Genomic DNA, 23488 nt, shown 5'->3' on the forward strand with positions numbered 1-23488 from the left:
TTGTAATTCCTCCTCCCTATACCTCATAAAGATCTGTTCCTTATACCTTTTTTTTTTTAACTGGTTTATAGTTGTACATTTCATGAGCTCCACATTCAAACTGTTCCATAGCTTTACTTCACAAATAGAAATACTGAACATTTTTAACGTTGTCCTAGCACTACGAATTTTAAATTTCAATTTCCCCCTAAAATTATAGCCCCCTTCCCTATCCGAGAACATTGTTTGGATATTCCTTGGTACTTTATAATTCCTTACTTTGTACATTATTAAGGCAGTTTTATATTCTATAATATCCCTGAATTTTAAACATTTTGAATTTAAGAATAGTGAATTAGTATGATCTCTGTAACCAGCACTATGAATTATTCTTGTAGCTCTTTTTTGAAGTATAGTTATTGCATGAAGTGAACATTTATACGTATTTCCCCACACCACTGAGCAGTGATTTATAGGGATGTCCCGATCCGATCACGTGATCGGAAATCGGGCCCGATCACATGGTTTCAGACTCGATCGGAATCAGGCATTGCCTCCCGATCAGGGATCGGATATATATCTATATAATATATTCTCATTTTTAACACATCAATAGCTATGCATTGGCACAGAGTGAGACCAGACCTCTTGTCTCAACACAGCAACATCAACGCGTGCGGCATGACATCACTTTGTAGCGGAGACGCTATTGGTTATTGGCTGCCTGTTGCCGGCAAAGTTGAACACGGAAGCAGTTCGAAGCGGAAAGCAAAGCATGAGATCTTTTTTTTTTTCGTTGGATGACAAAAGAAACGGGCTCAAACCTGAAAGGGTAGAAATGCTTGTTTTCATCAAGAAAAACGTTCATTTCCTTAATTGAAATTACTGTACACCACTGTGAGATGTGTTCTTAAAAGCAAATTACCGGCACTGTGGCACTTTATTTTTTTTATTTGTTTACATTCCTGCCAGATATTTTAAGGTTATTTTTTTTAAATTTGTTATTTATTGTTGAAACTGCCTCACGTAAGTGCTCTGTTTGCTAACGGAGTTGTTGGATGTTAAAATAAGGTGTTAAATAAAAAATGAGGAACATCCTGGATCCGTTTCTTTCCTTGTCTTTATTTTTTATGGATTATAAGAAGTATCGGATCGGGACTCGGTATCGGCAGATACTCAAAATCAAATGATCGGTATCGGATCGGAGGGCAAAAAAACCTGATCGGGACATCCCTAGTAATTTAAGTACGGTAAAACCAGGGAACAGTAAAGAATGCAGAGTGAATTATAGTCCAGGACGTGCTTAGCTATACTCAACACAGATATGCTTCTTGATAGTTTAATTAGTATGTATTTTATATGTGATTTCCAATTAATTCTATCATCTGTTATTACCCCAAGAAATGTATTATTAGAAACTTTTTCTTTCAATATCAACACCATCTACCTGTACATTTATTGCCCTATTTATTTTATAATTATTAAATAACGTGATTTTTGTTTTAGACAGATTTAATGATAGTTTATTTCGATCAAACCAACTTTTTAACCTGCACAATTCTGAAGAGATTGTTTGTTTTCTAACTCATGTAAATTTGTTCCAGAACAAAACATATTTGTGTCATCTGCAAATAATACCATCTTTGATACATTGCACATATCATTTATATAAAGAATAAACGGTTTAGGACCCAATACTGACCCCTGAGGGACACCACAATCAATATTCAAACGAGTTCAGACAGAGTCACCCAACTTCACAAATTGTGTCCTGTTGCTCAAATAACTTCTTATCCAATTTAATACAACTCCCCTTATCCCATATTGTTCCATCTTATTAATTAATATATCATGATTAATAGTATCAAAAGCTTTTTGAAGATCAATAAATATCCCAGCAACATATTTCTTATCTATAGAGTTACTGATTTCTTCAGTTGATTCCATTAGTGCCATCTCTGTTGTTCTATTTGCTCTAAATCCATATTGACCATCACTGAGTAGTTTTGTATCTTTCAATGAATTTATCTAATGTTTGAATAGTTTTTCAAGAATTTTGGAGAACTGAGGAAGTAAAGAAACAGGTCTGTAATTTGTGAAGTTGTGTTTGTCCCCAGATTTATACAATGGAATAACTTTTGCTATTTTCATATTGCTTGGAAAAGTACCGATTTGAAATGACAAGTTACAGATGTATGTTAATGGTTTAGAAATCCCCCCCAATAAGTTTTCACTCTTCATATCAATATCATTACAATCTGTGGATATTTTATTACTACATTTATTAACTATATCAATAATTTCCTTATCTACTGGTGTAAGAAACATAGAACAAGAATTCCTCTTTATAATATTATCTATACAATCATCATTTGCTACTGGATCAGAGATATTTTGAGCTAATCTTGGTCCAACATTAACAAAAAAATTATTAAAACTATTAGCAACTGCATCCATGTTATAATTTTCGATACCTTTGTCATTAAAGTATTTAGGGTAAAGTATTTGTCCAGAGCCATCTTTAATAATACTATTTAATATATTCCTTTAATATTATTTTTATTATATATTAATTTACCATAATAATCCTTCCTACATTTCCTTATGATACTCTAACTTTTTTTTTTATATATTTTTTATATTTATTTTCTGCCGCTTTGGTTCTTAATTTAATGAATTCTATATATAGTGTTTTTCTTCTTACAGGCATTTTGTAATCCCTTAAGCCTCGGTCACAACCGGCCGTACGTGCTCCTACAGCCGGTCTACATGCAAAAAACTCAAGAAACGCACGGAGGGCACGCGTGTGACGTGCTGATTTTCGAGCTGTAGACTGGCCGCAGACTGGCCGCAGAGGTTCTTTGTCATGTCAAACAAACTCTACGAGCACTTACGTTTTTTTCAGGTTGCAAGACAAACTTACGGCCAACGTGCGTCTTTCTCCATGAACCAAAAAAAATGCAGCGATTTGGGAAACGCCGAAAATTGCATGGCCAAAAAATCGTACGTCCGGTTGTGACCTAGGCTTTAGTAATCCAAGGTTGGTCATTATAGTTTTGTTTTGTAGTATATTGCTTCAGTGGGCAATTTTTATCATATAATAATAATTTAAATATACTTAAGTTATCATATGCTCCATCAATGCTATTCTCTATATAAACTGATTCCCAGTCTTGTATTAATCAATCATTATTTAATGCAAACATGGCTTCCTCAGTCCTAACTCTTCTATACTTAAGTTTATGGTCTGTCAGATTTCTCTTATGATTACAGTCATAAATTGTAAAAACTGGTAGATGATCACTAATATAATTGATTAATATTCCACTTATGTTATTATCTATATCATTGGTAAATATATTATCTATTAAGGTAGCACTATGGTCAGTAATTCTGGTGGGTCTGGTAATTTTTGGGTGGAGACTCATACTGTACATGGTATTAATAAATTCCTCAGTCATACTGTGTTTATTAGGGTTCAGCAGATCAATATTAGTATCCCCACAAATGAAGATAACTTTTTTTTTTTTTTTTTAATTATCTACTGTAAATGTCTTTTCTACCCAGTCCTTAAACGCCTCTATACTAGTTTCTGGCGCTCTATATATACAGCTAATTAATACATTTCTACTTTTTTCAATATTAATTTCGATTGTTAAACATTCTAAGTTATCAGTCACCATTGTCATGCCATCTATTAACTTATAATTCAAATTACAGTCCACATACACCGCCACTCCTCCTCCACCTTTATTTTTCCTATTTATATAATTCAATTCATATCCAGCCAGTTTGAAATCCACTCATTTCTCCAGGTCAATCCAGGTCTCTGATATGGCAATTATGCTGAATGGATGAGTAAACTGACTTAAGTATTTCTTGATGTGTTTGAAGTTAGTGTACATGCTTCTGCTGTTGAAGTGCATTATTGATAATTTTCCCAGAGCCTTAGTGGACTGATTGTACTGTTCCTCTGTGTAATAGTGGCAATTGTCATTAATGGTTGAAAAAAGTTATTGTCCAGGTCTGTGTCATTTTCTGTATCCAATAGTTTATGGTCAGTGAATTCATGTGGTTTCAGTTCCAGGTTTTCATAATCAACAAGCATTTGCGTGAGCCAAGTAGTGTTCCGGGTAATGGATGAAAGAGTTATTTCGGTGTGTGTCATGGTTGAGTTTGGTGTAGTGTCATGTCGGTATTGATTATCCATACAGTCCCAATAGCATCACTGGTATTTGTCCAAGTCCTCGATGTTTCGTATGACCAGAACTCTCGCCTCCTCCGGTGTACCGTTCAGCTTAATGAATACTTTGCAGTTGGTGATCCATGTAGATTGAATTTTATTTTCTTTCTTCAGATGTCGTGGGGCGGCACGGTGGTGTAGTGGTTAGCGCTGTCGCCTCACAGCAAGAAGGTCCGGGTTCGAGCCCCGTGGCCGGCGAGGGCCTTTCTGTGCAGAGTTTGCATGTTCTCCCCGTGTCCATGTGGGTTTCCTCCGGGTGCTCTGGTTTCCCCCACAGTCTAAAGACATGCAGGTTAGGTTAACTGGTGACTCTAAATTGACCGTAGGTGTGAATGTGAGTGTGAATGGTTGTCTGTGTCTATGTGTCAGCCCTGTGATGACCTGGCGACTTGTTCAGGGTCTACCCCGCCTTTCGCCCGTAGTCAGCTGGGATAGGCTCCAGCTTGCCTGCGACCCTGTAGAGCAGGATAAAGTGGCTAGAGATGATGAGATGAGATGTCGTGCTTTTCTGGCGATGTCAGCATTGCGTTTTGTCAGGTGCTCGTTTATGTAGATGTTTGTTCCTTTCAGTTTCCTTCCTTGTTTTAGCAATGTAGCTTTATGTTTCTGGCTGATGAATCTCATGATGATGGCGGTGTTCTCCTTGTCTCTCCTGAGTAGAATGTGGCAGGCCTCGACATTGTTGCAATCAATATCGATTCCCTTCGAGTGTAGGAATGCCGACACTTGTTGCTCCACGGAGTTGCTGCCCAGTTCATCAGATTCTCCCTCCCTTGTCACTACTTTTGCATATGACCGGGGTTTAATCTGAATCCCAGTGACGATGAAGTCATTCATCCTGGTGTACTGTTCTAATTCAGCAACTCTGCTTTCCAGGTGGGCGAGACGCCGGTCCTTCTTGGCATTCTGCAGCCTGAGTGACTTTACTTCCGTCACCAGGTCCATGATGGTTTTCTGTTGCTGTTTAATAACAGAAACTTATCACAACCTTATGTGCTCGTTGAACATCCCATTCCAGATGTAGTCCCCCTTTGCTGTTCTATTAACCTCCACTCTTCTGGGAAGGCCTTCCACAAGAGTTTGGCGCAAGGCTGTGGGGATTTGTGCTCATTCAGCCACAAGAGCATTAGTGACATCAGGCACTGATGTCTGGTGAGGAGACCTGGGGTGTGGTCTGTGTTTCAGTTCATCCCAAAGGTGTTCGGTGGGGTTGAGGTCAGGTCTCTGTGCAGGGCACTCGAGTTCTTCTACTCCAGCCTTGGCGAAGCATGCGTTCATGGACCTTGCTTTGTGCACAGGGGCATTGTCATACTGGAAGTTTGGGCTCCTTTGTTCTAGTTCCAAGAGAAAGTATAATGCTACAGCATAAAAAGACATCCTCTAGAATTGTGTTTTTCTAATTTTGGAAGAAAAGGAACTTTTTTTTTTTCTGTGAATAATTTTATTTCAGTATTAACACTAGATAGGAGTGAAGTTATGGAAAAGCTTCATCTGTTCATTTGAAAATCAGATTTCTGGGGAACTTGAAATACTTTTACCATTTAAGTTCTAAATAAATATTTTCAAGTACTTATAAAGCCAGATCAGGTTATTAGTTCAAAGCATAGCCTTTTTGCACATTGTGGTGTTTGCTGTCACTAGGACACACAAGGTTATTTTATTATAACTAGTCAAAGTAGTACAGGAATAAATATTGAGGTAGAATGCAGCTTTGTGAATTGTATTCGTGTATTATATAGTGTACCCCACCCAACCCTATTGGGGGGGGGGGGGGGAACAGCATACCTGTTAAACATGGCATTTAGTTACAAATCAGAATCTGGTGGAAGTCCACCCTCGAGTGGAGGTTGCACACCACCTTGGTCTAGCCTAATCTTGTAGCTCAACGACTACTGATTGAATCCTGTGATATGAATAGCAGAGTGTGCCGTTACTTATCTGTGTATCAAATAATGGTGCAATCTGTGTTGGTACAGGCGGTGCCTGTGCATGTGCTGCCTAAACTGGAGTACCAGCTGTGTTACGGAGCTGAGAGTCTGACCCATACTGAGGTGTGCCAGCTGTGGGCTGAGCAGCAGCTTCACTCTAGCGTGGCATCTTTCATAGGTAAGATGGTCACACGGCTTCAGCCAAGCTGCATGTTTCACTAAGGCTTCTGTGCATTTATCATCAGGTAATAATAGCTCTGCACTACCAACAGCATGGCCTTGTAGTAATGACAGACTAATGACTCATGAGTAAGCCCTTTAGCTGGGGCTGGGTCTTGCAAAATAAACAACGTAGTCCTTAAAGTAAACATACGAATCAGTGTCTATTTTCCATGGCCATACTCAGAACTGTTGTTTTTTTCCAGTTAATGCTGGAGAAGTTCCCATTAAGTAGTGGTGCTGTACAAGTTTAGGTAAGGATTTCTGCCTAGAGTAGCTCCAGAAAGTGTCGACTCTGAGTCAGTGTGAAAAGGATGGGTGGAGTCAGTGGTTAGAGGAAGCATACCCCATCCCCAGCCACCACCACATGCCTCACGCATGACGCACATAACCGTTGTGGCTGTTTGGAGCGGCTATTGCCATAGCAACTATTATTTGTTTATTATTTTTTAAAATCAGTTGGTCAAAAATGCATAGTTTGCACAATTTTCTAGTCCTGGATAAGAAACTGATTATAAAGCCACACTGGTTGTGTAGTTAGTCCAACAGTCAAAGCACCATGTGTATCAGACACATTATACTTTAATATATAGACATGAACAGAGAAATTTTGAAGATTTGTTCTGAATTTGCCCAACTGATTTGCTACAGAAAGCAGTGGCTAGAAAAGTATGCAGTCCTCAAAGAATGTGGTGGGAGACACAATCTTATCCTCTCTTTTCAGTCAGACATTCTTTTAGCTTTGTTAAGGAATCTAGTGTTTTTATTGGGTTTAGGCCAGGATCTAGCTTGCTCAGTGACAAACTGCCCAGCCTTGGCCTTGCTTTCATACTGACTTGATGGGTTTCTCTGACAAGGTTTTGAGAAGTTGTACCCTGGCATCAGGTGTTTGTCTGTGCTTTTCTTTGAATGTTCTCAGTCCTGACCAGTCTGACATTTGCTTTTTCGGGTAAACTAAATGTGTTGTTACAATGGATGGACCAGATGAAAATGCATAATTGGTTGATCTTTGGAAATACTACAATATCTTTTTTAGAATGTACTCATCAGTTTACTCATAGAGTAAACAGAGAGAAAGAGAGCAGTGGTGCCTGGGGATTTTTTTTTTTTTAATTTTAGAATTAGAAGCCTTTATTTGATGAGAGAGAGACCGATCTCTATTTTATGTCATTGCAAATGATTAAGTCAAAGTGAATTCACTACTAACACAGGAGCAGAGTAGTTATGGGTGTTGCCTCGACTTCAATAAGATCTCTCGCTGGAAAGCTTGTGTCTCTAATTGAGGTACTGCGTAAAAACTAAGATGTCTTTTGAACAAGTAGCCATGCACAGAGGCCAATGAATATTAAATATACAACCCCGATTCCAAAAAAGTTGGGACAAAGTACAAATTGTAAATAAAAACGGAGAAAGTGTATCATTTAAAGAGAAAAATTAGCTGATTTTAAATTTCATGACAACACCACATCTCAAAGTTGGGACAAGGCCATGTTTACCACTGTGAGACATCCCCTTTTCTCTTTACAACAGTCTGTAAATGTCTGGGGACTGAGGAGACAAGTTGCTTAAGTTTAGGGATAGGAATGTTAACCCATTCTTGTCTAATGTAGGATTCTAGTTGCTCAACTGTCTTGGGTCTTTTTTGTTGTATCTTCCGTTTTATGATGCGCCAAATGTTTTCTATGGGTAAAAGAGCTGGACTGCAGGCTGGCCAGTTCAGTACCCGGACCCTTCTTCTACGCAGCCATGATGCTGTAATTGATGCAGTATGTGGTTTGGCATTGTCATGTTGGAAAATGCAAGGTCTTCCCTGAAAGAGGCGTCGTCTGGATGGGAGCATATGTTGCTCTAGAACCTGGATATACCTTTCAGCATTGATGGTGTCTTTCCAGATGTGTAAGCTGCCCATGCCATACGCATTAATGCAACCCCATACCATCAGAGATGCAGGCTTCTGAACTGAGCTCTGATAACAACTTGGGTCGTCCTTCTCCTCTTTAGTCTGAATGACACGGCGTCCCTGATTTCCATGAAGAACTTCAAATTTTGATTCGTCTGACCACAGAACAGTTTTCCACTTTGCCACAGTCCATTTTAAATGAGCCTTGGACCAGAGAAGACGTCTGCGCTTCTGGATCATGTTTAGATATGGCTTCTTCTTTGAACTATAGAGTTTTAGCTGGCAACGGCGGATGGCATGGTGAATTGTGTTCACAGATAATGTTCTCTGGAAATATTCCTGAGCCCATTTTGTGATTTCCAATACAGAAGCATGCCTGTATGTGATGCAGTGCCGTTTAAGGGCCCGAAGATCACGGGCACCCAGTATGGTTTTCTGGCCTTGACCCTTACGCACAGAGATTCTTTCAGATTCTCTGAATCTTTTGATGATGATATGCACTGTAAATGATATGTTCAAACTCTTTGCAATTTTACACTGTCGAACTCCTTTCTGATATTGCTCCACTATTTGTCGGCGCACAATTAGGGGGATTGGTGATCCTCTTCCCATCTTTACTTCTGAGAGCCGCTGCCACTCCAAGATGCTCTTTTTATACCCAGTCATGTTAATGACCTATTGCTAATTGACCTAATGAGTTGCAATTTGGTCCTCCAGCTGTTCCTTTTTTGTACCTTTAACTTTTCCAGCCTCTTATTGCCCCTGTCCCAACTTTTTTGAGATGTGTTGCTGTCATGAAATTTCAAATGAGCCAGTATTTGGCATGAAATTTCAAAATGTCTCACTTTCGACATTTGATATGTTGTCTATGTTCTATTGTGAATGCAATATCAGTTTTTGAGATTTATAAATTATTGCATTCTGTTTTTATTTACAATTTGTACTTTGTCCCAACTTTTTTGGAATCAGGGTTGTAAGTCAACTTTTATGAATACTGTCCCTTATCTCTGTCAGTTATTCATGATTTTCTCGAAACCCCTTGTCTCTAAAGCTGACAGTTGAGCTTGGAGTTCTCCACCCATAATGAACAGCTTGTGTTGGTGATTGCATTTATTCATCTCGTAGGTGGATCTGTTTGTGATCATGCACGCATTCATTCTACTGGATCATTGGGAAGTTTTTCACAGTTCCTGAGCTCATGCAGCATGTGGAGACATGTCTGTTCTATATGCTCTGCCTTAAAATGGCTCATGTGAACTTCAGTGTCAAATTGAGTGATGCAACACTAGCTTTGCAGCAGCAAGTCACTGCCTGATTGTGCCCTACTTGACCCTGACCATCTATCAGAAGTCTTGTCTTGTCTTCATCTGCTTATCCGGGGCCAGGTCACGGAGGCAGCAGTCTCAGCATGGAAGCCCAAACTTCCCTTTCCCCAGACACCTCGGCCAGCTCCTCGGGAAGAACACCGAGGCGTTCCCAGGCCAGCCGAGAGACCAAGTCCCTCCAGCGTGTCCTAGGTCTTCCCCGGGGCCTCCTCCCGGGGGGAGATGCCTGGAACACCTCCCCAGGGAGGTGTCCAGGAGGCATCCGAAAGAGATGCCCGAGCCACCTCAGCTGATTCCTCTCGATGTGGAGGAGCAGCGGCTCTACTCTGAGCTCCTCCCGAGTGACTGCGCGTCTCACCCTATCTCTAAGGGAGCACACAGCCACCCTGCGAAGGAAACTCATTTCGGCCGCTTGTATCCGCGATGTTGTTCTTTCGGTCATTACCCAAAGCTCATGACCATAGGTGAGAGTCGGAACGTAGATCGACCGGTAAATTGAAAGCTTCACCTTTTGGCTCAGCTCCTTCACCACGATGGACCAGTAAAGCAACCGCATCACTGCGGAGGCTGCACTGATCCTCCTGTCGACCTCACGCGCTCTCATTCCCTCACTCGTGAACAAGATCCCGAGATACTTAAATTCCTCCACTTGAGGCAGAACTTCTCCACCAACCTGGAGAGGGCAAGCCACCCTTTTCCGGTTGAGAACCATGGCCTCAGACTTGGAGGTGCTGATTCTCATCCCAGCCGCTTCACACTCGACTGCAAACCACCCCAGTGCATGCTGAAGGTCCTGGTTTGAAGAAGCCAACAGGACATCATCATCCGCAAAAAGCAGAGATGAAATCCTGTGGTTCCCAAACAGGATTCCTTCCGGCCCCTGGCTGCACCTAGAAATTCTGTCCATAAAAATTATGAACAGAACCGGTGACAAAGGGCAGCCCTGCCGGAGTCCAACATGCACTGGGAACATGTCTGAGTTACTGCTGGCAATGCGAACCAGACTCCTGCTCCGTTCGTACAGGGACCGGACAGCCCTTAGCAAAGAGCCCCGAACCCCATACTCCCGAAGCACCCCACCACAGAATACCACGAGGGACACAGTTGAATGCCTTCTCCAGATCCACAAAGCACATGTGGACTTGTTGGGCAAACTCCCATGAACCCTCGAGCACCCTATGAAGGGTATAGAGCTGTTCCAGTGTTCCGCGACCAGGACGAAAACCGCATTGTTCCTCCTGGATCCGAGGTTCGACTATTGGCCAAATTCTCCTCTCCAGTACCCTGGAGTAAACCTTCTCTGGGAGGCTGAGAAGTGTGATTCCCCTATAATTGGAGCACACTCTCTGGTCCCCTTTCTTAAAAAGAGGGACCACCACCCTAGTCTGCCACTCCAGAGGCACTGTCCCCGACCGCCACGCGATGTTGCAGAGGCGTGTCAGCCAAGACAGCCCCACAACATCCAGAGACTTGAGATACTCAGGGCGGATCTCATCCACCCCCGGTGCCTTGCCACCAAGGAGCTTGCAAACCACCTCAGTGACTTTGGCTTGGGTAATGGACGAGTCCACCTCTGAGTCATCAGCTTCCATCTCCTCAATGGAAGACATGACGGTGGGATTGAGGAGATCCTCAAAGTATTCCTTCCACTGCCCAACAATGTCCCCAGTCGAGGTCAGCAGCTCCCCACCCGCACTGTAAACAGTGTTGGCAGAGTACTGCTCCCCCCTCCTGAGGCGCTGGACGGTTTGCCAGAATTTCTTCGAGGCCGACTGATAGTCCTTCTCCATGGTCTCCCCGAACTCCTCCCAGTTCCGAGTTTTTGCCTCCGCAACTGCCCGAGCTGTGGCACGCCTGGCCTGCTGATACCCGTCAGCTGCCTCAGGAGTCCCAGAGGTCAACATGGGCCGATAGGACTCCTTCAGCTTGACGGCATCCCTTACTTCTGGTGTCCACCACCGGGTTCGGGGATTGCCACCACAACAGGCACCGGAGACCTTGCGGCCACAGCTCTGAACAGCTGCGTCTACAATGGAGGTAGAGAACATCGTCCACTCAGACTCAATGTCCCCCGCCTCCCTCGGAAGCTGGGAGAAGCTCTCCCGGAGGTGGGAGTTAAATACCCCCCTGACAGAGTGCTCGGCCAGACGTTCCCAGCAGACCCTCACCATACGTTTGGGCCTGCCAGGTCTGTTTGGCTTCCTCCTCCGCCAGCGGATCCAACTCACCACCAGGTGATCAGTTGACAGCTCAGCCCCTCTCTTTACCCGAGTGTCCAAGACATGGGGCCGGAGATCAGATGAAACGACAACAAAGTCGATCATCGACCTCCGACCTAAGGTGTCCTGGTGCCACATGCACTTATGGACACCCCTATGCTCGAACATGGTGTTTGTTATGGACAAACCGTGACTAGCACAGAAGTCCAATAACAAAACACCACTCGGGTTCAGATCGGGGAGGCCGTTCCTCCCAACCACGCCCCTCCAGGTGTCATTGTCGTCGCCCACGTGAGCGTTGAAGTCCCCAGTCTGAGCACCTCTCAGTACCTCTCCCAGGGACGCCAAGAAGGCCGGATACTCTATACTGCTATTCAGCCCGTAGGCACAAACAGCAAGAGCCCTCTCCCCAATCCGAAGACGTAGAGAGGCGACCCTCTCGTTCACTGGGGTAGACTCCAACACATGGCGGCTGAGCTGGGGAGCTATAAGCAAGCCCACACCAGCCCGCCGCCGCTCACCATGGGCAACTCCAGAGAAGTGGAGAGTCCAGCCCCTCTCGAGGAGCTGGGTTCCAGAGCCCAAGCTGTGCATGGAGGTGAGCCCGACTATCTCTAGCCGGTACCTCTCAACCTCCCGCACAAGCTCAGGCTCTTTCCCCCCTAGCGAAGTGACATTCCATGTCCCAACAGCTTGCCGCTGTGTTTGGGGATCAGGTCGTCGAGGCCCCTGCCTTCGACTGCCGCCCAATCCACACTACACCGGCCCCCTACAGCTACCTCTGTGGGTGGTGAACCCACAGGAGATCAGGCCCACGTCACCGCTTCGGGCTGAGCCCGGCCGGGCCCCGTGGGCAAAGGCCCGGCCACCAAGCGCTTGCATACGAGCCCCAGGCCTGGCTCCAGGGTGGGGCCTCGGCTGCGCCATACCGGGCGACGTCACAGTCCTTGATTGATTATTCTCCATAAGGGTTTTGGTGAACTGCTCTTGGTCTGGCCTGTCACCTAGGACCTGTCTGCCTTGGGAGACCCTAACAGGGGCGTAATGCCCCCGACAACATAGCTCCTAGGATCATTCAAGCACACAAACCCCTCCACCACAATAAGGTGGCAGTTCTAGGAGGGGATCTATCAGAAGTGAAATTAGTATATCAGGAAATCAATAAACAGAAGTTCCACTGTAGTGTGTAGTGTATACTGCCTAAAAATCACCTGTTACTCTGAACACTGTGTTTCTGTTCTCTCTCTCTCTCTCTCTCTCTCTCTCTGTGTGTGTGTGCGTATGCACGTAGGTCGGATTAATGCACACACATCAAAGGTAGTGCAGCTGCAAGAGCTCAATCCTGACTGGATCCAGAACACCACCTGTGATTTCAAGTATACTCCCTGCATGTCCCTATTCCCCTTTTCCTTTCATTTACTAAGCTAGTTTTGGTGTGTAAAGTCAGGTATCACATGATTGAGCACCTCATTGCATGCATTAATGTTTTACTAGTTTTAATATTTTTTAATTCTTCAATCTGAATTTGTCTTCACAGACATTATTCACTTTTTACCAAGACTTCTTTTTGTCTTGCAGACCAGCTAGGTGCTTGAACACACTCCACCACATACTAAAAAAAGTGATGAGGTAAGACTTTTTCTCGAAGCCAAGGATTGATTTTTGTTGAAAATTTTCTACTCTGTTATTCCCAACATAACACTTGCTGCAAAATTAAGCCACATGTTTCTACCGTTGTTTATATATATTAGGGCTGTCAAACGATTAAAAAATGTAATCGCGATTAATCTCAGAATTTCATATAGTTAATCGCGATTAATCACATTTTTTTAATCTATGTAAATTAATAAGGCTTTTAAAGTGAAATGTTACAATTAAAATGGTGAACACATTTTATGCTAAAAGTACTTGTTAAAAACTGCTGGGACAAGAGAAAATGGTAAGGGAGTTTATTCACTCACATACTAGGCAGTACTGAACATACAAAACACAAAATTGGATTTTGTGATGGATTAGGGAGCTGTAGTCTCATATAAAACATGTAGTCACATACTACTGTGTCTCAGTTCAGACGTGTGACAAAAGAAAATAAAAATGAAATAAAACTTCAGTTGTGCTGGAGTTGTATTCAGTCACAGCCTATAGGACTCACAGTACTGTGCAAACAAAAATAAATTGCAGTTGGACTTCAAGAAAGACATTTAGTGTCATATCACAGTGCTACGGCATACTGAAATCTCACTTTACAAAAGTATTTTAGAACTGCAAAGTGCATACCAAAACCAACTCAATCTCACACTTCTTTTGAAATGAAACTTCCCGTTTAACAGACCTTTCTCTATCACTCACACTTACTCTTATTGAAGCAGTGAGCGACAAGCCTCAACATGGACTATGGGTGACTCGCAGTGCCAAATTAGAATTTGCGTTAACGGCACTATTTTTTTTTAATCACGATAAATTGAGATCGCGTTAATGCATTATTATCACGTTAACTTCGACAGCCCTAATAAATTTTATATATATATACACACACACACACACAAGGACAAATGAAAACAATCTTTATTTATGAAAATAACAAAGCTATTTCTCTACATGTCCTCCATTTAAGTCTAAACACTAATGCAAGCGATGTTTCCATCGGAGAATTCCTTCTTTGTATTCCTTTTTTGAATTCCTTTTGAAATGATCTCTGTCTTAGAACTTTTTGACTTACCCTTGTGTGTGTGCATATGGATGGACATATAGATTTCTATTTTATGACTTCTCCATTATCGAGTTAGTACAAAAATATTGAGTTTCAAACGTTCATTTTCCAGCAAAAAATTAAATGTTACAGGAAAAAAAGTTTTTGTATCTGAGCAGTATATTACATAAGAGACCACTTTTTAGATTAAAAAAAAAAAACCTAATGAAGGCTACTGGGTTTTGCTGCAAAATTAAGAAGCAAGTATGACAGTGTCCAGAAGAACTGTGGCTGGTTCTGCAAGATGCTCAGTAAAACCTACAGCTCATTTCCTTATAAAACTGCACTAACTCTACCTGAGACTACCATTTTATTTATTTTTATTTTTTAATAAAATTTTTTTTTTTAAGTAAAGCGAAGGGTTGTCTCACACCAAATATTGACTTTGTTTAATTTATTATGGCTTACAGCTGTTTTTATTTATTTAAATATATATAAATATTGAACTGTTTCATTTAATTATTTTAAGCCATTTTTGGTTTGCAGCATTTCTTTACATGTACCTAAGACTTTTGCGCGCACGCGTGTGCGCGCGCGCACACACACACACACACACACACTGTATATACACTGGGAGTAGTGTTGCTTTATTACAGCTCCAGGGTTCAATCCTGAGTTCTCCGTTTTCCTCCTCCCACTTCTGTATGCCAGTACATGGATTGGTTACACTAAATTGCTCCTAGGTGTGAAAGTGTGTGCCAGTTTCATCCCAACCAGGGTGCTGCAGTGCTACCTTGTGCCTATTGTTCCTGGGATAGCCTCTGAATTCCCCACAGTCTTAAAGGTCCCATGGCATGAAATTTTCACTTTCTGAGGTTTTTTAACATTAAAATGAGTTCCTCTGACCTTCTTAAGTCACCCCAGTGGCTAGAAATTTCATAATGTGTAAACCAAACTATGCCCAACATTTGAGAATGGCGCGTCAAAACGGCGCATTGATAAGCTCTTCCCTTTACTACGTCAGCAAGGGAGATGATCCCCACGCCCCCCCTCTGGATTCCCACCCACTGTATGGATTGCCCCGCCCAGTTGTAGTGAGGAGACCATAGAGGACACATGGCATCACCTAAGCGAGCGAAACATGGAAATTGCGCTGTACATGGATGTGACAACACACAGAGTCTGTTTTTACTGCCGACGGGAGAGCCCCTGAAGACGCAGTGGCTTAATTTTATTTACTGCAATAATACGCCGTCGAGTCTACCTAAGACGGTGTATGTTTGTCGGAAGCATTTTCCTGGTAAATGTTTCCACAACTTGGGACAGTACAGGGCAGGTTTTGCACATCAACTGTCACTGAAGCCTGGGTCCGTACCAAGCATCCCTGCCGCATCAGCAACAAACACCGAACAAGTAAGTGTATAACTGGTCGTTTTGCCGTGTTTTAAAATCGGTGCGTTAGCCTAGCAATGGCTACATTAGCTGTGCAGCTAACCGCTTCCTGCAGTTAGCCAGGTAATCTGCGCTACAAAACTAGAGCATGCAGCATGCTCTGTTAAACTGAGTTTAGTCTGGAAATTGACTGTAACTTATGAGCTTATGTTTGACTATTGCTCCGCAATGCATGTCTTCTGTTGGATAAGCGATATGTTGCTGTAGTTGCTGCTTCTATCCTCTTTGGTTATGGAGTGTGTGTTCAAGCCTAGGGTATTATACGTTCGTAAACTACCACTCCGAACACTCTCACTCTCTGTTCTCTGTGTTACGTTGAGTTTACGAAAGGAGTCCGAGGGAGAACGGGGTTTTGTCTTAGCAGCGTGGCTACAGGCGCTGATAGCAGCGAGTATGTGTGTGCGCAGCTTGGTCAAGCCCCTTCCCCCATGGCCCGTCCCCACCCTCTACCCTTCCCCGCCTCCTGCTTCTCATTAGCAAAACGACGCACTGGGAAAAGCGCTGAAATGGGGCTTTCTCCCAGGAGGCTATATTTACGTGCCGAGGGTTCATTTTGAGAAAGGCTACGGATATAACATCCGGAAGCCTCCACGAGCCCGTTTAAAGCATCAACAAACCACCATGCCATGGGACCTTTAACCATGATAAATCATGAGTGATGGATTGTCTGTGAAGGATTTTTTTTTTCCCCCTTACACTCAGCAGTATGAAATCTTATACATAAAATCATACAAACCTCATATGCAGGACACCCATCTGTTGCACCCATACAGCCTTAACTTGACAGATTTTAAGAATATTTCTTTCATTTGACAGCTCGTTTAAAATTTTGTATTGTAGATAATTATGAATGGTAATATAGCTAAATTGTCTCAGCTGGCTACTGTAAACAGTATCACCTTTTAATGTAGTTTGGAGCATAATTAACCTCTTTTGGCGAATTTTTTATATTTCATAACACGTTGCATGCTCCTGCACAAACACTTCTTCCCACCTGCCATCTTTACTGTAGCACCCAAAGAATGGCATAGTGTTTGGGTTTGTGGACTCTTGGCTTCAGAGTGGCACATTAGGAATCTGGAGAATCACGTTTGTCCAGCATCGATACGGTCATTGGTTAAACCTCTCACTTTCGTCTCTGAGGGATGTAATCAAGGCTGATGTTACACTGTATCATGTTACGAGCTACACATGAGCTTTGTGTGCTTGTACAGGAATGTTGCGATAAGGTGACCAGGCAGTCATGTTGATTGGTAGTTGTTTGACTTAGTGTTGCTTTTGCCTTTTAAAAAAGATGGAAACCCTATCTTCTCTACATTTATCTATGTGAACTGAACAGAGCTCTGACCTGAAACCACCTGCATGTGTACCTTTTTCAAAATCAAAAATTTCTACATGCCTTATCCATGTGTGAACAACAAGAAGAAATGGCAAATTTGTATGCATGAGAGGAGCCAGTATTGATGTATACAAGCCCAGTTATAAGATGCATGCATTTAAAACATGCAAACTTCAGTCTGACTGTCTCTTTATGATTGCGTGAACATGTATTAAATGTGTATACGCTTTAAGACCACATATGAAAGTAGCTGAAATGTTGTAATGTGAACACACGGTCATTTATTATGTCCACTCTAATTTTAATTCCTATGGCTGCCCATATTCTTCTACCTGTTGTTTGGCCCTCCTGACTTTCCAAAGTTCGTCATTTCTTGTTTACAGTTGTGCCCTGTTGTAATTAGTTCCACATGTTCCTCATTTCAACCTTCCATGTTTAAGGTTTTCTTGAAAGTTTTTCCTGGTGTGCCTTGTGAATTATTTAATGTATGTTACTTAAGTTCTAAGCCACATTTCCCAGTGATTTTCCTAGTTCCAAGTTCATAATGTCCAATAGTGATGCAAATTCTAAATCATTTAAGATCTTTAAAAAATTAAACAAAATTAAATAAATGCTCTAAACTGCCAATGATGTGACGTGCCATATGCATTATGCTGTACGTACAGAGCCTCTTCATAAATTCAATTTCACTGTGCTGTGCTTCATTGACACCATTCTGCAAATGCTGCTAACATTTCAGCCCAAACTCTTAAATCTCATTAGGCTTGATATGAGCCATTCCACTGAATCGGTGCCATTTATATGTATAACGGTGCCAATTATATGTATAAATGCACATAAAAATGTACTTTAAAATACATTTCCTTATTACGCAGAATGTCCTGCACATTGATCTGATTTCAAATTTAAGATATATAATTGTAAGGATTAATAAAAACTACCTAAAACACTGAAATAGCATGTTACCTGTCCCCGCACTCTAACTTTTTATACTTAACTATGAAATATTATGATTAAAATCCTTCAGAAACAGTATTTCTTTTGCACTGTTGTGTGACTCCATATCCTATCCATGGTTTAAATATATTTTTTTCATAAGAAATCCACAATATCTTAGTTAAAATACACATTTTAGTCGTGTCCCTGGGTTTTCACTCAGTCCTGTTACCCAAACATATTACCCCATCTGACAAATTTGGAACATTCCATAAATCACATGCTCAACAGGAAGTTACATCAGTTGTGTCTTCTGAAGGCCATGGGAAGACCAAAAGTTAGTTCTCTCATATACAGAAAAGTAAATTTGATGATTTTTTAACTTTGACTGATAAGGTCAATGTCAACATACTGTCCTGTTACTTAAATTATTTCTTAGATATTTGTTTATTTTAAAAATACAGATTTTTGGTTAATCACTAGAATGTGCTAAGTGTGGTCATGCTATTAGCGACGACGCCATGTGGCTTAATTCCATGTATTAGCTAATCCTAGGCTAAAAACTCAGTCCTGTTACTTTCAGATGTCACTTGAGTTTTGGTAACAGGACTGAAAAAAAAATGCAGCCATCTTTGACTTCCAAACCTTGTAAAAAATAAATAAATAACGTAGCCTGAGGTTGACCAATACACATTTTGAATAGTTAAATGTGTGTTATTATAATCCGTGTTGAAAAGATATAACAAATTAAGTTTAATTTGGGAGTGGTACAACAAGCAAATGGCACCCATTCGGTGGAATGTCCCAAATATCGATTGTACTCGGTTCAGTTTTCATCATTTTGATTTACTACATAATGAATCTAACACGTGATGACACATGAGACCTCTACTTTTAAATAGATGGTTTCTAACAAAATCAAATGTTTTGAAGCAGTCTAGCTTTTTTCTTCAATCTTGTGGTTTAGGCTTAATCACAGTTCTAGTAATTATTAATTTGCTGACTTAATAAAACTGTAAATGGAGCCACACAATTGTCCACAGTTCTTTGTTACTGACATGGTATACCTACTGATTTTAGTTTTCTTTTTTTTTTTGTTTATTTTAAATGTTCTAATTTGTTTCTCACATTCTCCTTCCCCAAAATGTCCTTTTGTCATCTTACCACCAGTCTAGCATGTTTCGCAACTTGTTTTAAGGAATGTGTATGTTATCAGTCAGTCTTCAGTGACAATCTGCATCTGAACTGGGTTTGGGCTGTTTCGCAATTGATTGCTGTCACTATCTGAGACTCATTTCATAAGCCAGCATACATTTCTGGCTTCATGGAAAACTCCCATTTTTACCACAGCCTTCTCTTTCTCGGTGTTTGTGTCTCATCTGTTTCAGCTTACAAGAGGGGAGATATCTTTTGGGTCACAAATCTGGTGAAGCTTTTTTGACCATATTAAAAGCTAATGATGGAAAGAAGCCCACTCGCAGTGTCTATGACCTCCAGGCTGTCCACTGTGGACCTGCTATAATCCCAGAGGCCAAAGTTCCCTGGATTCCTGTGGATCCCTACTATCTAATGCCGTTTCACAAGAAATACTGTAGACCTCCATGCACCTTCCCTCCACGTCCACCCACACAGCCTAAGGTATAACCAGCAGCATAGTTCTTTCTGTTTCAAAAGAATATGAACTAATCAGAATTCCTTGCTAATCTATGACTGGTTGATCAATTGGTTAAGAAACTGCTATGTGAGTACCTGCTACACTACAGAACATGCATCAATAAAAAAACAGTATTCCTTTTTCTTTAAAGGAAACCTCATTAAAAATTCTCTCTGAACTGTGGCCATTGTCTCCCAACCCCTGTGAACTGAAAGCATGTAAAGACATGGTTATTTCTCAGATGGGATCCCATTCAACTGAAATGAAATAACAGAAACTCAAACTGAAGCTACTTCTGGGCTACAGGCCAGAGATTAGCCTAGCAGTATTAGCTTATAGGGTAGGCTTAGGAGAGCACTTTTTTTTTTTTTTTTAAACCCACCCATTCTTTTCAAGTGATCAAAAATATTGGAAGAAGTCACTAACAGTTGTTCTTTTGGAACTCAGGTGAGCTCTGTTAAACTGATTAATAGCAATTAATTAAAACAACAAGAAGTCACCTATATACCAACTATATACCAAGTTTCAAGATATTATTTGTCATATTTTTCAAGTTCTGCTGCAGGAAATCAACCCTACCTCTTTACACTGACCTCAGCAGCCCATGGCATAAGCCCACTGGACCTTTGGTCCAGGTGAGCTAAAAATTAAAATTTCTCACATTTCTTAGTATCAAAAGGCACACATCACTTAACACATATACCAACTTTCAAGACCATACCATTCATAGTTTTCAAGTTCTGCTCTGGAAACAAAACCGACCCCTAAGACTAACCTGAGAGACTATGTTTGAAAATGCTTCCATGGAAACATGGAAAAATTAAAAATTTCTCAAATTTCTTAGTATTGAAAGGCACATTTACATCACCTTGTTAACATGTATACCAAGTTTCAAATCCATATCATGAATAGTTTTGGATATATGCTCCGGAAATAAACATTGCTCTTAGAAACTAAGTCAGAATCTATCTTTTATGTAAAAATTTGAAAAATGCTTCCCCCCCTCCTCAAAATAGCAAAAGGCACCAGTTCACATGTTGCTTGATATGTATACAAAGTTTCATGAAGATATCTTCAATAGTTTTAAAGACATGGCCCAGAATCAAGCCATATCAAGCCAGCATCAAGGTTTACATTGTAGCTCTTGGGTTTAAAGAAAATCAGTCAAGCTGTATGATAATATTTTTGTTTTATCAGAATTTAGTAGTTTGATAGAATCTTCTATTTTGCATTGCTGTGCTGCTGAATCTAGTCAAACTCATGAGTTTCATCAGTAACTATCTTCAGTTTAGAAGTGAATATCCATGAATTACCTGCTGCACGGGAGAAAAGGGAGAAAAATAAGAAACTTAAAACATAACCCTGATTTACACAATACTGCAGGTTTCAGGCTCTGATGAATCTCCATTAACACTATCTAATTAATGCTGTACTCAAATCCAACAGTAGTTAAACACAAACGTATCCACAAGCAGTAGATATTGATGGCCAGTATCAATCTCGGTGATGGCACAGCCGTCTGTGGCCGAGAGCCAAGGGAGCAAAAATTGGTCGTGCTCTCAGGATGGGAGGGATGGCATACTCTCTCACCCTTGTCAATCACAACAACACTAGCCAATCCCAGGCATCTGTAAGCTCATGTATGTGGAAGAAGGTGGTTAGCACTTTCCTAAGAGTGTCTTATGCTGTCCTGTGATGCTGCATGGCTAGCAGTTCAAAGCTTAATGTCTCGAAAGAAGCTTGTAGTTCACCTTCACCCTTTACTAGGTTTTAGCTGTCATGTGAGCACTGGCTTTTGGGTGGGAATTGAGGTTTTTCACCTGACGTCACAGGGTCACGTGACGCCCCGGTGTCCGCCATTTTGAAGGTCAAGCTAGCTAATGTCAACAACAGTAGCTAGTATGTTACTGTAGCAATGTTTACGTTCAGTCATTTGGATGACTGTTAAAACCTTTCGGTCTCAAGTTTTTCCTTTACTGTATTTACTAGTTTACTGTAATTATGATCCGGCAGCTATTTACACCGGATCCAGTGTAAATAGCTGCCGGAGCGCGCTCCGGCTTGCTCCCCCTCAAATTAAGCAGCGCGCTCCGGCTTGCTCCCGGAGTGCTCTGGCCGAGGTTCCGGAGCGCGCTCCGGCTTGCTCCCCTTCAAATTAAGCAGCGCGCTCCGGGAGCAAGCCGGAGCGCGCTGCTTAATTTGAGGGGGAGCAAGCCGGAGCACGCTCCGGCAGCTATTTACACTGGATCCGGTGTAAACAGCTGCCGGATCATAATTACAGTAAACTATACAGTAAAGGAAAAACTTGAGACTGAAAGGTTTTAACAGTCATCCAAATGACTGAACGTAAACACTGCTACAGTAACATACTAGCTACTGTTGTTGACATTAGCTAGTGCTAACAGCTAGCTGCTAGTACACTGCTACAACACAGACACCGACCCTAATAATACAGTTCTTGGTCATTGCCTGGTAACAGCAAATTTATAACGGGCCATGTCTCAACAGACTAAAAAGTTATTTCAATGACATTTAATAACATTTTGTTTATCCTGAGGACCGAAAGTAAATGAAAATGTGAACAAACCTTAGCTGTAATAAGATGGCGACCACCGGCTCCAGGGACGACCCGCTGATGTAGGCATTTTACCCAGCCTGACACAAAATATTTGTAGGCATCCAAACTCTTATACGCTTTCAGATCAATACCTGTGTATGGCGATGGGTTTTTAACGACATAGGTATACAGATCATGTGGGCCGAAGTCAGGTAAAGGCGAGGGCTTCGTGTACTTCCGTACGTCAGTGAACAATCCTGGTGGAAGCAGGTAAACGTCGTTCTCCAAGCCTGCTAACCTCAATTTTTGCAAATACCTCTCCCTCTGCTCGCCCTGTAAATGCCCTACGTCGCTGGATAGTGAAGGTGTTTTCTGCATCTCGCTCCTTTTTCTTTTATGTTTTTCGTTTGTCGCCTTCCTCGCATTCAAACTGATTCGAGCCGTGACGTCCAAAATGGCAGCCTAACGATGCATCACGTGACTTGGTCACGTGGGTGAAAAACCTCAATTGGGGAGAAAATGGGGGGAAATTGTACCTATATAAATGAGGCATTTTAAGAAAAGTCTTTTCCAACAACTAACTTGTAAAAGTTTGGAGACGTGGCCCAAGCTGATTGAGGAAGCTATGTTTAGTAAAAGCACCTCAATCACTGCTAATATTTTCAGAATTCTAAAGTACTTGTGTTTCCAGACTAACCTGATTGAAGTAGTTCTGCCGAAGCATTTTGACTCTTGGTGCTTTATAAAGCTGAACATAACATTCAACAGGTTAGATAGGAAAAAGCTGAACAGAAATGCATGTGTAGTTGCAGTCAGAGGTTTACATACACTCATCATGGACATGAATGTTAGAGCAATATTAGGCTTTCGGTGGTTTCTATAAACTGTTCTTTTTTTTGTGGCAGAATGATTGTAAAACAGATCTTTTAATAAAAAAAAATAATTTAGTGTACAATTTTTACATTGTTGGGTTATACAGGGTTAAAATTATACATACACTCACTTAGATTGTTTAATTCAGTGGTGCTGAAAGTTCCAGAATGTCATA

General features: G+C 41.5%; 1 protein-coding gene across 2 annotated transcripts in view; it reads left to right on the top strand.

Moving 5' to 3' along the window:
* The window catches only part of ice2 (interactor of little elongator complex ELL subunit 2), a 50929-nt gene that overhangs the window by 21542 nt on the left and 5899 nt on the right, over positions 1-23488 (top strand). For both annotated transcript variants that reach the window (XM_060914868.1, XM_060914869.1), the window contains exons 11-14: positions 6199-6328; positions 13105-13189; positions 13392-13442; positions 19618-19867. In XM_060914868.1, coding sequence (XP_060770851.1) covers positions 6199-6328; positions 13105-13189; positions 13392-13442; positions 19618-19867 — 516 coding nt within the window. The remainder of the gene's footprint in view (positions 1-6198; positions 6329-13104; positions 13190-13391; positions 13443-19617; positions 19868-23488) is intronic.

Source organism: Neoarius graeffei, chromosome 2 (genome assembly GCF_027579695.1).
Source record: "Neoarius graeffei isolate fNeoGra1 chromosome 2, fNeoGra1.pri, whole genome shotgun sequence".
Classification (NCBI taxonomy): Eukaryota; Metazoa; Chordata; class Actinopteri; order Siluriformes; family Ariidae; genus Neoarius; species Neoarius graeffei.